Genomic DNA, 15,396 nt, shown 5'->3' with positions numbered 1-15,396 from the left:
ACGAACAGAAAAGTCACCTCAAAATATTGGCAGTAAGGCTTTCTGTTTTGCGATCCTCTCAGCGCTCTGCGAGGCGAGTCCTTCATGAAAAACTAAACTTTCATCCTTACAAATTAGCTATTGTGCAGAATTTAGTCCACGTGATTTTGTTGCTCGAGAAAGTGCAGCACAGTCGTCTGATTTAGCTCCCTGCGACTACTTTCTATGAGGCTATCTAAAATCATTTGTTTATAACGATCGTCCTAGGACCCTGGTTAACCTGAAGAACAACATTAGTCAAGCTGTCGCCAACATACCCGTCGATATGCTGGAAAGAACTGAACGAAATTTCCGAATTCGATTAACGCAGAGTATCGAGAATAATGGACGCCATCTTGCTTGATATCATCTTTACAACTTTATAAACATAAAATTTAAATGTTGTACTTGATGCTGTTAAAAAATAAACATATATCTGTTTGCCTTTTAAAATTACATTTCTAAATAAGCAAGTTGTTCTGCCCCACCCTGTAACACAGAACTGAAAACTAATGGAGATTGAAATATCCAAAATTTCTGTATTGGCACACAGGATGGAGCCAATTTTTTGGACTCATTTTCAGCCATCAAATACGTTATCTAAGTACACAACGTAAAGCTCTTCAACCTAGTGATTATCTCCAAAATTTGTTGTTATATGCTTATTCTAGCCGTTAATTTCAATATTTGACTTCAAGTTGATAACTAGAACAGTAAAATACAGCATACAGCAAGTCAACTACAGAAGAAAAATACTACTTCCTAGGTTACATCAAACCAAGAAAAACCAATAATTATGGATCACTAAACATCTCATCTCAATGCTATAAGCTGCCGAAAGTGCGCAAACTCAGTTTCTGAACAGCCCTACCGTGGAAATGGAGATCTGCACAAACGGTTTGGGAAATTATACGTGGACGAGGTTCAAAAAGTAAGATTTTCTGATATTCATAACAAAAGGGATTAAAACGAAGATATGAGAACGTATTTTAAGCAAATAATATAACCATCTTTTTTTTTATTGAAAAACATCATAACCAATTGTTCTACATCACTAAATCAAACCAACTTTTGCTTTTTTTGTTTTCCTGTTTGCTTGAAATATCGAACACGCTTACTTCTGCCATTCGTACTTTTAAGGTCGGAATTATGGCGTGAAATTTTCTGTTTCTTAGAAACACTACTTCCCTCTTTTATAGATTTCGACGTAGAACCTCGCTTCTTTTTTAGTTTTTTAGAGCCTTTCGCTTTTTGCCGCCCAGTCAAAGCTTTCGGCAATTCTTCTTGAGATTTTGTAAGACCAAAAACCTCATTTTTGGAACATTCTGCCGAAACATCTGCTGACTTCTGCTCATCATCTACGTCGTATTCTCCAGAATCTACATCGTCGTTATCTTCATTTTCGTCACCTGAACTCTCTGCCGAAACATTCTCAGTGTTTAAGCTATACTTCGTCTGTGAACTATTTGCTGGCTTCTGAAGTTCACTTCCGTCACAGTTAGCGTACCTAACAAGACAGCGTTCATTTTTAATCGTACAAAATCCATCCTTTGGTAGCGCCGCTTCTGCTGCTTCTGCCGTCTCGAATGCCACTTGAGCAAACCTACAATGATACAAGATTGGTAACAAGTATTTATTAAATGTGCACATATCATATTACTATATAGAAGTATATTATTGTTTTATGTATTGTGGTTATAGGATATATTAACTTAAATAGAACTTTAGTAAACTTTCGATTATCCGTAAAATGACCAAAATAAGACATAAATCAACACGAAAATGTTTTCGAACACTTTTTTTTTATTTAGAGTAGGAGTTCTACATGTACCCTTATATACTATATAGATAAAAATGACAGTGACTACATTTGTGGCTTCATATCTCTTGAAACACCCGACCGATCTCAATCAAATTTTCAACATAGATGAGGTTCGGGCCTCGGATGAATTTTATCATTTCACTTTGACGGTGAAACAAGGGAGAGAGGATACTTTAAAATGATCTAAAATGACCGATATTAGTATCGAATCCACAGTTTTCGACAAGTTTGTTAATTTACAGAAAAAAAAAATATCGAATAACTACTCTGTATGTTTGTATTACAAAAACTCTTATTTATTTATGATTGAAGTTTTTATAACGTATTCTAATTTATCGTCACATAAGAAGATCGCAGATATTCGAGAGTATGCTATATGACGTATTTATTATGATGAAAATTTGATTAAAGAAGCAGCCAGCTCTACAGATATGTAAGACTGTGTTCTTATTGTTACTGGGATTCTTGATGAAATATACGGAAGAATAAAGTTTAAGAGTTTGCTTCAAGTAAAGTTGATATTGTCCGAGAATGTGGATACAAGATCATAACATAAGTAGATGCACAACTATAGAAGCATTCTGGAAGTTAAATCCTTATTGTTTGCTGCAGGTTTACTTAAAATCCACCAAGCAGTTTAGATTTTACAAGAAAATATATATATAATAATACAAGAATATAATTCTTAACAGAGCGTTAAGGAACAAAATATTCTTAAGACAGGGTGGAAAAAAATCATGATTTTTTTTAAAAAAAGAAAATCATTTTTGTTGATTTTTTATTTAAATCAATTTTTTCTTCTCGTATAATACAAGTCGCGGACTGAAGAGAAAACATTAGGAATTAGTATTAAATGTTAATTATGCCATTTAAGTGAAAGTATTGGGGTTGAATTGTGAATTAATCCCCAATCGCTAACCTATTTTAATCGCAAACAATGCTTCTTAAACATTAACGAAAAAGGACAGCAACGTTTATCAACATGGCACTTTTTTTTGACATAAGTTATTGATATTTGACAGGGACATACTTACAAAAAAAAAAAAAAAAAAAAAAAAAAAAAAAAAAAAAAAAAATCGGACGGACCAGCTTGCGACACGAAATACTTGTAAAATACGTAAATTTCGTCTAAAGTTATGTAAAATGTGCATTTTTTTTTAAGTTTCGGTCGATATTTGCGACAGGTTTCTCGTGTACCCTTCATCAGGATTTAAAGAACAAGCTTCATATAATCATAGCACTAAGTTGATCACAGGCTTGGTACTATAGCTTCAGTACACATGTTGCAGTGTAATATATAAAAGAGATAGTTGTCTTGTTTGTGATCAAATAACAAGAAAATGGTTGAAATGTTTGAAATAATTTTTTCGACATAGTTATTAATCACCTCGAACTGTTTTTAATAATCTTGTTACTTTGATTAAACTGCATATTCTAAGGGAACAAGAGGGTTACAATTTATGCGAAAAGGAAATGAAATCTTTCAGTTTAGCGTCCCACGATTCCTTCAGGATATGTGAGATGATAATTATGGCAAATGAATGATGATGTAAGAATCGGTGGAATGAGAATGTGGGAGGAAACAGGAGAACTCCGAGAAAACCCACAGACACGATGTTGTCAACACAATGAAAAAGACACACGATCTTAAACCACCGCTAAGCTCACATGACGAAGTTTCTTGTCAGAATTGTGACTATCTTTCAAATAAGACAGCTCTACTATTTCGCAATTCTTTAAACGTGAAATGGAATATTCCAGTCACACTACCTACAGAATATGGAAGCCATTCCACATTGATGTGCATTTGAAATCCAAGCCCATATGAACTGATATTTTTTTTTTTTTTTTTACGTATATAGAACAGAGGTGGCTCGTGAGGGAAATCACAAGTAAAGATTTATCGTTTTAAACTGAGGGAAGGAAAGCTGTCTAATTCACTAATTGTTACATGTCACTTAGAACATTAGGATATTTAAAGTAATAAAATTTTAATTTTCACCAGTCTGATTTAACTCAATTTGATATGAATAATAATAATAGTAATAGTAAGAACAATAATAATGATAAAAAGAGTGTTTTTTTCGGCAACACTTTCAAAAACCTAAAAAAAAAAAAAAAATGGCATATATGATATGGATAAATAAATTAATTTTGATTTCACCTGATAAGTACCGGTACATTAAATAACTAGAGCAAATTTAGCATTAGGAAAACGTCATTAGTTTCAATTGGACTTCTTTTTAAGCCAGAATGATTGTCTAATATTTTGTTCATATTATACCAAATTTCTTGAATTTCATCACCCTTAGCCTAAAAGGTATAATTGTGGAACGTTAAATTAAAATTTCATTTTATTTGGAAATTCTGTACAACACAAAGATAATGATAAAGACCACTCATAATTTGTTGCATCAGAATAGGTTAAAGTAACAAGCTTGATGCATTTGAGAACAGCTTGTATTGAATGCAGTCACCATCCACACTTTGAAAGTGTTGTTAATTCCACATTTGTAGGTGAACTGCCACCTACGGCTTTTTAATAAAATACATAAACTTTGCTGAATTTTGGATGTTTAAACTTAATACTTAAAAACGAACACACACACAAGAAAGAAAGAAAAACTAACAAGTTGAAGTGTTTTCTCGCACAACCGAATATGTTATCATTTAAATCTGAAAAGCTTAACAACGAGTTATATCTACAAAGTCATTTCGTTCACAAAATTGTTTCGTTAGGACCCACTAGATAAAAAAATACTTATTTTCTTTCTTCTGTACCTTTTATGGAATTTTTGAAGTTTGATAAACAACATTTTAGTGATAAAACTCTAAAAAACTATAATACTTACCAAAAACCCCGTTTATCCTTCCTTATATTGACTTTCGTAGCGGTAGGAAAGCATTCTTGGACATCTTCACGGTATGCAGAATAGGGAACGTTTCTCACGTATAGCCTAAAGTACGAAACGATCTAGTTTTAGTAATTACTAAGAAAATGAAGCGAACTTTAATACCTAGTAGCAAATACTAATCAATCTAAACAATTTAATATAGGCATAGTATGTTAACTGCCATAGTACACTTCAGATTTATGCTTCCAATGATAAATACACCTATACAGGGTGGCTCAAAAGTAGGTATACACCCTTGCAGTGATCAAGTATAACATTCTAGTTTATGAGTTTATTTGTTTCGGCTCTTCTGAGCTTAAGATGTAAGTAAAAACACATTAAGAACAAATAATAAAGAAACTAAGTCTACCTGATGGATAACAATAGGAAATTATATATAAAGCAATACGCTGATCAGTACGGTACTGTATACCTACTTTTGGGCCAACCAGTACAATTATTATGATACTAGCAATATTTTTACCTATGGATTAGGATTAGGATTAGGAATTAGATTTCTGGGCTGTCGGCATCTATGGCCATGTTAGCCCGTCACGTATAAGGGATGACGTCCTTTGGCAATCACACTACCCGGAGAATTGAGGAGGAAGCATCCTGGTTCCATCCAAAAACATATGTTAGGTACGATCCTGGCATTTGCCTGGTGTGAATGAGGAAAGCCCAGGAAATCCTCAATCAGGATGGCTGACTTTAAAAAGCTTTTTATACCTTTTCGACCGCGCGCCCCACCTGTGTTATGTTGTGGAGTATTATTTTGCTGCTCTACTTCACAAATCTAAGAACAGGATAACACACGTACTAATATACTATATTTCGACTTTAGTGTTTAAGTTATCTTCTTTTTTTTTTTTTTTTTTCCTCAAAAACAAGAAGAAAAACGTAAAAATAAGCAACGGTTCAAGATGTACTCCGAAGAATAGGCCTACATAAATAAGCAAACAGTGAGTTTTGCGAAACATAGCAACAACTTTACGATGCAACACTCACGTAGCAATACTTGCTCTTTGATATAAATTAATTGGTTAAAATGCATCCATTAATACAAGGTGCGGAAAAGCCCGAGTGCAGGTCAGCATGGCGACTGGAAATACGAATCTGGCGCGTAATTAATTTAAGACCAAAACCCACAGACCTACGTATAGAATTGGGTTTGTATTCTTATGGTGCTTGATATTCAGAACTGGTTACTAGGTCACAAGAAAAAATTTTGAGCTGTTCATTAATGTGTATTTAAAAATGAATAGTGATGCTGTTGAACACGAACGTGCTTTTGGTATTTATTATTGAGACAAGGACCATATTAAATACAAATAAAGTTAGAATTAACAAACTCAAAAGTATTGATTTTGCTCTTTTTTTTTTCTTTTTTTTTAATAAATAAATAAGTATTGGGTGTTGAATTTTCGCTGACCACTTTAAAGCATTATCAAGACTAACATTCTGAGTTTATTGATAAGGTCGCTCTTCAATCGGTTTATGTATAAGGTTGTAATTAACTACATAAAATTCACAAGTATTTATTCCATGCCAAGCATAATATAATGTAGTAACTAAACAATATGAACACAGTATATAAACTACAAACAGTTGTTACCGTTTACTTTTAGACAGTACAACATTTGGTAACTAAGGAACATAAACTACAGACAGTTGTTACTGTTTACCTTTAGAATAGTGCAATACTTAACATGCTTCTTCCCCAACCCACATGAAGCACACGACATTAATTCGTTTGTTTGCCTGTTGGGATATATAAAAAATAAATACAAGCTCACGAAATCTTTGAACAACTTAAAGTTAATACGAATTTGTCTTTCCAGGTTTATCGGTGAGCTAGCGAACAATTTATTTATTTGCCTGTTACAAATGAGAGTATTCTCGAGTATGCATATAGTTGTCAAAATTACAAAATAATTACATATATGCTATATTAAAAAAAAAAAAAAAAAAAAAAAAAAAAACCAGATAGAGTAATACATACATAACTATGACTTTTATAAGCTTACACATTCATAACATAATTAACAGAAAAACATTTATACATTGTCTTTAAAAAACTCATTTACCGAGTAGTAACATTTACCTACCCAGAACTTGTGAAGATCAGATTTAAACATAGAATATGATTTGTTTTGCTTTAGAAAGTCAGGCAATTTACTGAAAATTTTTATACAGTTAATATATACGCTTTTTTTGAAAAAACGAGAAATTTTGTGGGATAACATGCAAATTATTAACGAATTGAGTATTGTATTTATGGACGTTACTGTTTTCAATAAATAAGTGTTTATTACTTACGGTAAACACGATAATTTCATATAGATATACACAAGGTAATGGTAATATTTTTTGTCCTCGAAACATGGGCTTGCAAGAACACTTTGGTGACAATCCAAACACAACCCTCAGTGCTTTCTTTTGTAAGCGAAACGTGCTAATACATTCAGTAGAATAACCCCACAAAAAATAATACCGTAAGTTATTAAAGAATGGAATTTTGCATAGTACACTGAAACTAAAGCCTCTGTTGTGACATTACCTCTTAGTCTACGGAGGCCGAAACAAATACTACTTAATTTTTTGTTGAGTTGAGAAATATGCTCATTCCAAGTTAGTTTCGAACTAATGGTGACACCAAGAAATTTAGTTGAAATTTTAGAAAATTCGACTTTTTTGTTATTTACCACTACATAAAGAATAAATTTATGTTCAAGAGGATAATAACAATTTACCAAGGAAGTTTTATCATTGTTTAAAAGTAAGTTATTCCTACTTAACCAGTTACTTAATCGTGAAAACGCAGTGTTTAGATTATCATGTCGTGAGTTATCTATAATAATAACATTTGTGTCATCAGCAAATAAAACACATTTATTAGGCAACATTTCATTTGTCAAATCATTAATGTAAATAAGAAAGAGCAATGGATCAATCACTGATCCTTGAGGTACACCAATATATATAATTTAAGTAAGAGATCACGATTTACAGCGTCAAATGCTTTAGTAAGATCAACAAAGAATCCAATTGCCCATTTTTTATTATTTATCGCATGCATAACAGTACTAAGAAAATCGAAAAATTGCAGAATCAGTAGATTTGCCAGCTGAAAAACGCCCTGCGTTAATTGAGAGAACTTAGTTTATATGCGGCTTACAGCTGGAATAACTTCTTGATCTTGAGAAGACTGACAATATTATAGAAAATGAACTGTTTGTAACGTTTATATTTAAATTACGGTTAAAAGTAGTTTGTCTAATATTTATGACTATCTACTTACTTGAGCCGATTTTGCAGAAACTTCTTTTTCTTCATCTGATTACCTTTCCACACGAGGAGTCTTTTGCCATTTATTTTTACTTTATTTCTTATTTCTCGCAAAGCTTTCTCTGCAATCTCTGGAGTTAGAAATTCAATAAAACAGTCTCGCCTAAAATTAAGAAAAAAAAAAAAAAAAAAACACATAGATACAAGAACATAATTCCTAATAAGAGTATTAAGAGTATATAGTTCGTTTCCCTGTCACAAGCCATTTGACGCGACGCTCGCCCTATGGTGTGACCTTTCGTATACTCCTGCAGTTCCGTCTTTTGGAGGCTGTTATCCCATTTTCTTGCCACTCATAATACACGTTCACTACATTGGAACGGGCGCATGCGTCAAGTGTTATTGACGCATCTGTTGCTCGGACATTTACAATCCCTTTTAGAATATGGATGAATCCTGCCCACGTCCCATTATAACAGTGTGTTATCTGCCAACATGTAGCTTCGAGTGTGTTCGTTCTCTGTCTCGGGTGTCTCAAAAGTCCCTTAACATAAAATAAGCTGGCTTTAGATAGGCGTTTCCGTTCTATTGCCACAACAGTGCATGTAGGTAAAGGACTTCAAAGTCCCCTGACATGGGGTAACTCTGTTGTTATCAGTTACAACAAAATGTGGAAACGGTCCCCAAATATGTTTTCAATCTAAAGTAAAGGATTTTTTTTTTTTTTTTTACATCGAACGAGCCATTTGGGCTATACACTCTTTATGCGCCCAATGTTAAATGAAAATGCAACATTGCCATTTACCTGGACGCCCCGTTTCACACAGTAACTTCATTCACTTATGTTATAGGCCCTGGTAAATGGCAACGTTGCATTTTCATTTAACATTGTGCGCATAAAAAGTGTACAGCCGAAACGGCTGGCCCGATTTAAAAAAAATCCCTCACTTTATATTGGAAATGAAATGAAATGAAATCTTTGAGTTTTACGTCCCACGCTTATATCGGGTAGGCAAAAGGAGACGGTGATGATGAGTAATAAATTAAATGGTGGAATGAAGAAAGTGGGAGGAAACGCACACACACGGTCTTTGTCCACCACAAAGTTCACTTGGTGAGGGCTGGGATCGAACCCGGGACCCCAAGCACCAGACGTAAACGCTCTACCACTGAGTCACCGCGGCCCCACACTTTGCATTGAAAAGATCATATTTGGAGACGGCTTCCCTTCTTACATGTTGTTGTAACTCTAACAACAGACTTACCTTATGTCAGGGGACTTTGAAGTCCTTTACCTTCATGCACTGTTGTCGTGGCAATAGAGCGGAAACGCCTATCTAAAGCCAACTGAGATGTACTAAGTTTCAGAGTGTCCAGCAACAGTAAATAATAACCTGACTGTCAGGTACCATGACAACAAATCAGTCAATCAGAAATAAGATAAGTGGAAAAGTTTTACCCCCCCCAAAAAAAAAGTATTAAAAGAAATAAACGTGTTTTTACCATATTTGGAAAATAAATGAAATTTTGAATCTAATGATAAATAATTAATAATTATGTATTCTTACATGAAATTTTCTACGATATTTAGAAAATGAATGTCTCACAAAGATTTAAGCGAAGATTCAAGAAGATTTAAGAGAATAAATAGTCGACACATTGGAAAATAAATTAAATACGGAAACTTTAAAGTAACATTATTTTAAAAGTGCTAAATTATTCTAGACTACCATTAATTTCTTATTTTTATATGAAGACAACACAATTTAAAATCGATTTTTTTGTTAAAAATCTTATTTCTAAATATGGACATTTTGAAAACTTCGGCGACTTCAGTACCGGAAACAGTATACAGGGCGAAATAGATTGGTACACTCATGTCCAAAATTATTGTCGCATGTCTATATATATGTTGTTGTAGGAATATAATTTGATAACGAATTCGCCCCGTATTTCTTATAATTTTAGTATGTGTATAATCGACAAAGACATGTTTGTGACAAATTTCATGTCAAAAGAGCAGTAAATGAGAACAATAAAACCTTCTTGTCCATTTAGCAACATTTTGTTTTACTCTTGTAATTTTCGTATTTATAATTCTTTTCCTATGAAATTTCCAACAAATATACATTTCCCAATTATACACATAATATCAGTATTAAAAGTACCCTGCAAAATTATTAGCAAATTATATTCTTACAAGAAGACAATTATAGATATGCGACAATCATTTTGGACATGAGTGTACATCATCCAGATGGGATGTAACAACTAACTTATGAAGAATTTTATAACTTGAGCAATCTTTGACTGCATTGCAATTATTTAACATACAATCACGGTATGGAAGCTTAGGGAAAATATTACCTGGACTGTTTTCGTGGAAATATAACGTTCAATATATCAGAATGGAGCTCTCGGACTTCTCCTTCATCTTTTATAGTGTATGGGAAGCGACAATGCAGGACATTTGGATGGTTAAGTCGGCTGTTTGGTGCCCTTTGGTGTATTCGACCTCTTCGCTGCTTCTGGAATTTGAAGAATTCCATTGCTTGTAGGAATCTCCTGAAATGTAAGGGAACAAATGCATATAGTGTTGAATCACATCGCTACTATCAATAAGAATATTGGTTGTGAAGCGTAGTAACAAATTTTAACAACATACATGGAGAGAACATCTCTTGGCATCACCTTTGACAAACACCTCACTTCGAAAGCTCAGCTCTCAAACCTCGAAGCTAATATTCGCCATCGAATCAATTTGTTGCGTAGTTTACGAGGCACCAACTGGAGCCTCAATTCGAGACGGATACTTTAGTATACTTACAAGCATGGGCGTCTCTGGCATGTTAGAATTGGGGGAACGGGGATAACTAGAATGCTAGTAGACCCCAACTAAAGTTACGTCAAAATCATAGGCGCCGACTTTGGGGGGCAGGACACTTTTGGCCCCCCAATACTTATAGGTGGGGTCGTAGCCCCCCAATATAATCCAGTCGAGGGAAAATTAACAAAGAGGAGCAAGAATTTCTGTCGTAAACTTTGTCGTGCCTTTAATTCAATATTAGAAGCAGCTTTCTTATTCAACAGAAAACGCCATTTTCAAAACTGTGTTCAATAGAGCACTGAAGCTTCAACCAACACTCTAGCAGCACTGATATGACAAGTGAAGATCAATGTGATGCGCAAACTTGCAGTGAATTTCCCAAATTTTGAACTTGAATTTGTTTTAATGCCTTTAGACCAATTTGATTTAGGTCGTGAATTTCGCAATGGAGCGGATGCAGCAGATCGAGATCTGGGAGTAAAAGGGCCTTAATCAATCAGCTGATAGAAAACGGCTGAATACGATTATTTATTTATTTAGTCCCCCCCCCCCAAAAAAAAAAAATCTTCAAGTCGGCGCCTATGGTCAAAATTATAAGTAAACTGGAATCTACTTTACTAATGGAATCCGCTCTTTCTACCTTTACCAACACAATTCATCATAATTTTCTTCTATCACTGGTAAACTACTTGCCGAAAAAAAAAAAAGAAGTTTATATATAATATGGTTCTTAGGTAATTTGTTCACCTTGACAGTCCTACCGGTGAATTCCTACTCAGTGTTCTTAAACGCACTTGCAGCAGTGTAGTTTTATAGTCCTCACATGTTTCGATTTTTTAGCTAACAAAATCTTAACTCTCTGAAAGAGGTCTTACGATGACACTTCATTTGACTGCGAATTTCGAATTTTTGATTTTCATTCTTCTTCTGTATTCTTAATAAACTCAGAACGCATATTATCTAGCTTTTTGTTCTTCATTTCGCTGTATGTTTTTGAACTTGTCCAATGAACCATCCCCGTTTACTTCATTTTCCGTTTTAATATCTAAAATGTACAATTTATTCTTGCTGTCATCCGGCTCCTCAATATATACTTTCCATCTTTCTTAAACTCAATTCGCTCATTAAACATTCATTTCTATCTTTAGTTTCTATATTGTCATAGTAGTTGTTCCTTGCTGCCCGTCTACAGTATTCGCATGAAATTTACTCTCACATATAATATTCAAATTTTTCTATCTTTTTAAATTCCTATTGTCACCTTCGCTTCTATTGTAGATTTCTCTGCCTTTGTCGATTTCCCTTCTTAATTCGCAGATAAACTTTATATACATCCGTCCCTTGCCTAGTCTCCCTTCGTCATGGAAACCAATTGTTGCTAGTTAAGCAATGAAAAATTTGTGTGCCTGCAGCCGAGACTACTTTGACTAACCAGGAAGTGTAACTTTCTTTTTAAAAATCCTTCCTTGAAAGTGAAACATTCTATTCACATTAACCTAATGTTTAAGAACAGACATAACTTTAATTTGTTCTGTCTATGTTTTTGCTTCTTTCATATAGATCTATGTGGTTCGGATTCCACGTTAATCAGTAGGTCCACGTCTCATATAGCCTCGCTGCTGAACGGGACGTTAAACTCAATATGAACTCAAGTTTCAGCATTGATCCATTTATCTCGTACTCAAAATATTTTTTGGGGGCGGGAACGCGTCCCCCTGTCCCCCCCGCCAGGGACGCCCATACTTACAAGATCTTTGTACGCCTTGCTCTAACTCATGGGCATATTTCCTGGTGGTCAGTTCATTAAAGTTTTATAACAAGATTACAAGTCCTGAAACATCATGCTTTACGCCCTGCATACTCTTTACCACCTAGTATTCCAACACAAGAAGTCTTTCGCCGATATATCGACACTTCAACCCATCTCTATCGCCTTCGCTCCCGTTACATTCACTACCTTATTTATAAGCTTATCCAATTCTCTATGAACTTCTCAAGCACACTCAAGTCTTAGCACGTTACGCTTATTTGCCAATCGCCTATCTTCTTGCAATTCATGAACGTAAAGAGGCTACAGATTTCCACAACCTTCATCGTCGCATTTATAACTGTCATCCTACATCTATAACGCATGATCTCACTACTACACCGCTTTATTTTCAATAACAGGGCTCCAAGTGCTTACAGCGGAAATGTTCTGTTCGTGTTAGCAATGGACGTTGCGATGGATATAATGCAAACATACGATTTTATTACAAAGAATTGTGTGATAAAGAGCGTCATATTATAAAGTGTTTGGAGCGTCATGGTTTGTTGAAAACTAAACTCAACTGTGCCAAGTGTGGAAAAGAAGTAAAAATTCAGAACAGACGAATTTCTCCTCGTAGCGGGCCATATGTACCTTGAGTAACCAGTGACGCCATTTTGAATGTAAGAATTATTACGATGATTTAAGTGTTTTTGAAGGTGAAAATTATTGCGGATATTTTATGTATTTTTCTACTATCCTCGTTTATGTATATGCCCCCGGTCGCTGACACGCCTGCTCCCTACAGACGCACCTCCTTGCTCCGCTCTGGCCCCCTGGTGCGCTCCTACCCAGACTCGGTTAGATAGCATTCGTGCTTTTTAGTGGCCACCTACCACAAGTTGCACTACCTCCTCATTTAGTGCATGTTCTACAAAAAGACAACTAAAAATGCAATAAATGTGTGAAAATTTGGGTTAAGTGCCGTATCGCCGGACCAATTTTTGGAAATTTACAAGGTCAATTTGATAATTTATTTAAGTTTGTGAGAAGGAATGAGTGAAAGTGAGGTAAACGAAATAGTAAAAGTGAAAAAAATTATGTTTTTGTTGGTTGTTTTTGATGTTGTAAGCGGCACTGTATGTGGAGGCGGAAGCACTAGCGGAGAGGTACACTTCTTATTATATAGTAGCGCGAAATGCATGGCGTTGGGGTAGAAGGAAGAGCACTTCGAGGACTATTTAGCGGAGTATTTTCTTAAGGAAAGGAAACTCCAGAAAACTGTTGAACACGATTTTCTTCTTGAAATTGTAAAAGTTTACAAGCCTCAGTTTTGAAGGTAAGTGACTTAAGCTGTATTGTATGTTAACAAGTGAAGCATTGCAAGTTTGAAACCATGACAAGTGCTATTGAAATTTTTATAATCGCCAAATTTTTATGAAACCCACATGTTGTCACTACCGCGTATAGGCATCTGCTCTCTTCTGACGCACCCCTTCGCACCGCTCGGGCCCCCTACTGCGTTCCTGCTCTGACTCGGTTACATAACATTCCTGCTTTTTAATGGCCGTCTAGCACATGGTTTTTTTTCTGTAGTTTTTATGCCCCTAACGTAAAGTAACTTAATATAATCCAACAAAATATAACCGAATGTAGTACATTTTGATACTTTTTTTCTTTTTTGAGTTCTCAAAGTGTTCCGGTGATACGGCACTAATGCCGAAAATTTGGTAGAAGCGTCTGCTTGAGTAATGCCCTGTGTTCTTTTTTAGTTGCTATCAGCTTGTTTAAGTGCCCGTGCTGCATATATATTAAGTGACTCCGACACGTGTCTAAACCCTACAGATACTAAATTATCTCATGTATACCTCACAAAAATGACTTTTTTAAAACAGTTCGCATGTTAGTTAATAGTTTCTATGTCTGGTTGTCATGATGGCTGAAACTGAAGTCCATTACATGATCAAATAGTTTCATCGATAATATAGTAATATTATAACACTACTACTCCCATAAACAAGGTAATACACCATAAATCCCAGAGTATACAAGTTCCTATGAACACACTGAAGCAATGTTCAAACACTAGAGGGACATACTTTCCTTCATGTACAGTTATGCACCCAATCTAAACAATTACTGTTAGCTCATACTTACTTTAAACAAGTAACACTATAAATTAATTTACAGCCTTGCACTTAAAACAAAACTAACGCAGTATGAGTTTCGTTTGTTCACTACCGGGCACGAAATACATACAGCGCTACCAGGTATACAAATTGCTTCCCACAATATTATTTATCTTTACCCTTTAGTGCTCCAGCGGGGAAACGACTTTGCAAATTGCGATTTCCACTAATATACCGATTTAATATTTAAATTAGAAAATACAGTTAAACGATTCGTGCAGTTTTACTATACGGATCCATAGTATAAGTAATAATAAAAGTAGGAGTAGGGGTAGGGGTAGTAGTAAGAGTAGGAAAGGATTAGAAGCTCCGCAGGGGTTTGTTGGTTTCTGTTCTCGACATAAAATGAGCAAATTAAAGACATCTCCAAATTTTTCCGTACATTTTATAATCTGTGGATCCGTATAGTAAAACTGCACCAAATGATTAATTAAAAGGTACCCCTTAAAATATTTCTTCAAACACTTTTCAACATTTTGATATATGAAGGGAAAAAATACCATCCGAATCCCTCCTCCCAGCAAACATATTTTATTAGTCAACGTCATACGTGTTACTGCAGTCCACGTTTGCCTTCGCCCAGAATAGATAATGTGTGAAACTTCATAATT

At 34.7% G+C, this 15,396-nt stretch overlaps 1 protein-coding gene across 3 annotated transcripts; it reads right to left on the bottom strand.

Moving 5' to 3' along the window:
• Positions 1–1,018: 1,018 nt before the first annotated feature.
• LOC145693685 (uncharacterized) lies at positions 1,019–14,897 on the bottom strand. Of its 3 annotated transcripts, none has more exons than XM_081769935.1 (5): positions 14,754–14,897; positions 10,390–10,587; positions 8,036–8,185; positions 4,693–4,797; positions 1,019–1,621 (listed from the first exon to the last, which is right to left on the bottom strand). In XM_081769935.1, exons 2-5 carry the CDS (start codon positions 10,569–10,571, stop codon positions 1,078–1,080), a joined length of 981 nt encoding a protein of 326 aa, XP_081626061.1. In that variant the 5' UTR covers positions 10,572–10,587; positions 14,754–14,897; the 3' UTR covers positions 1,019–1,077. The 3 variants fall into 3 exon arrangements, with proteins under 3 accessions (XP_081626061.1, XP_081626064.1, XP_081626065.1); XM_081769938.1 differs by having other exon boundaries at positions 14,696–14,794; XM_081769939.1 differs by lacking the exon at positions 14,754–14,897 and adding an exon at positions 14,465–14,624.
• Between the last annotated feature and the right edge of the window lie 499 nt (positions 14,898–15,396).

This window comes from Thermobia domestica, chromosome 8 (assembly GCF_964235325.1).
Source record: "Thermobia domestica chromosome 8, izTheDome1.hap1.1, whole genome shotgun sequence".
Classification (NCBI taxonomy): Eukaryota; Metazoa; Arthropoda; class Insecta; order Zygentoma; family Lepismatidae; genus Thermobia; species Thermobia domestica.
Note: the sequence above shows the minus strand (reverse complement) of the source record. Positions and strands in the feature narration are given on the sequence as shown.

What these genes read in the sequence shown, in the direction of transcription:
- LOC145693685 (XM_081769935.1), bottom strand. Translation starts at nt 10,571, where the DNA reads ATGGAATTCTTCAAATTCCAGAAGCAGCGAAGAGGTCGAATACACCAA. An exon ending in TTTCTGCAAAATCGGCTCAA is followed by an intron (nt 4,798 to 8,035) that starts GTAAGTAGATAG and finishes TTCGTACTTTAG; the next exon opens with GCTATACGTGAGAAACGTTC. An exon ending in AAGGATAAACGGGGTTTTTG is followed by an intron (nt 1,622 to 4,692) that starts GTAAGTATTATA and finishes GTATCATTGTAG; the next exon opens with GTTTGCTCAAGTGGCATTCG.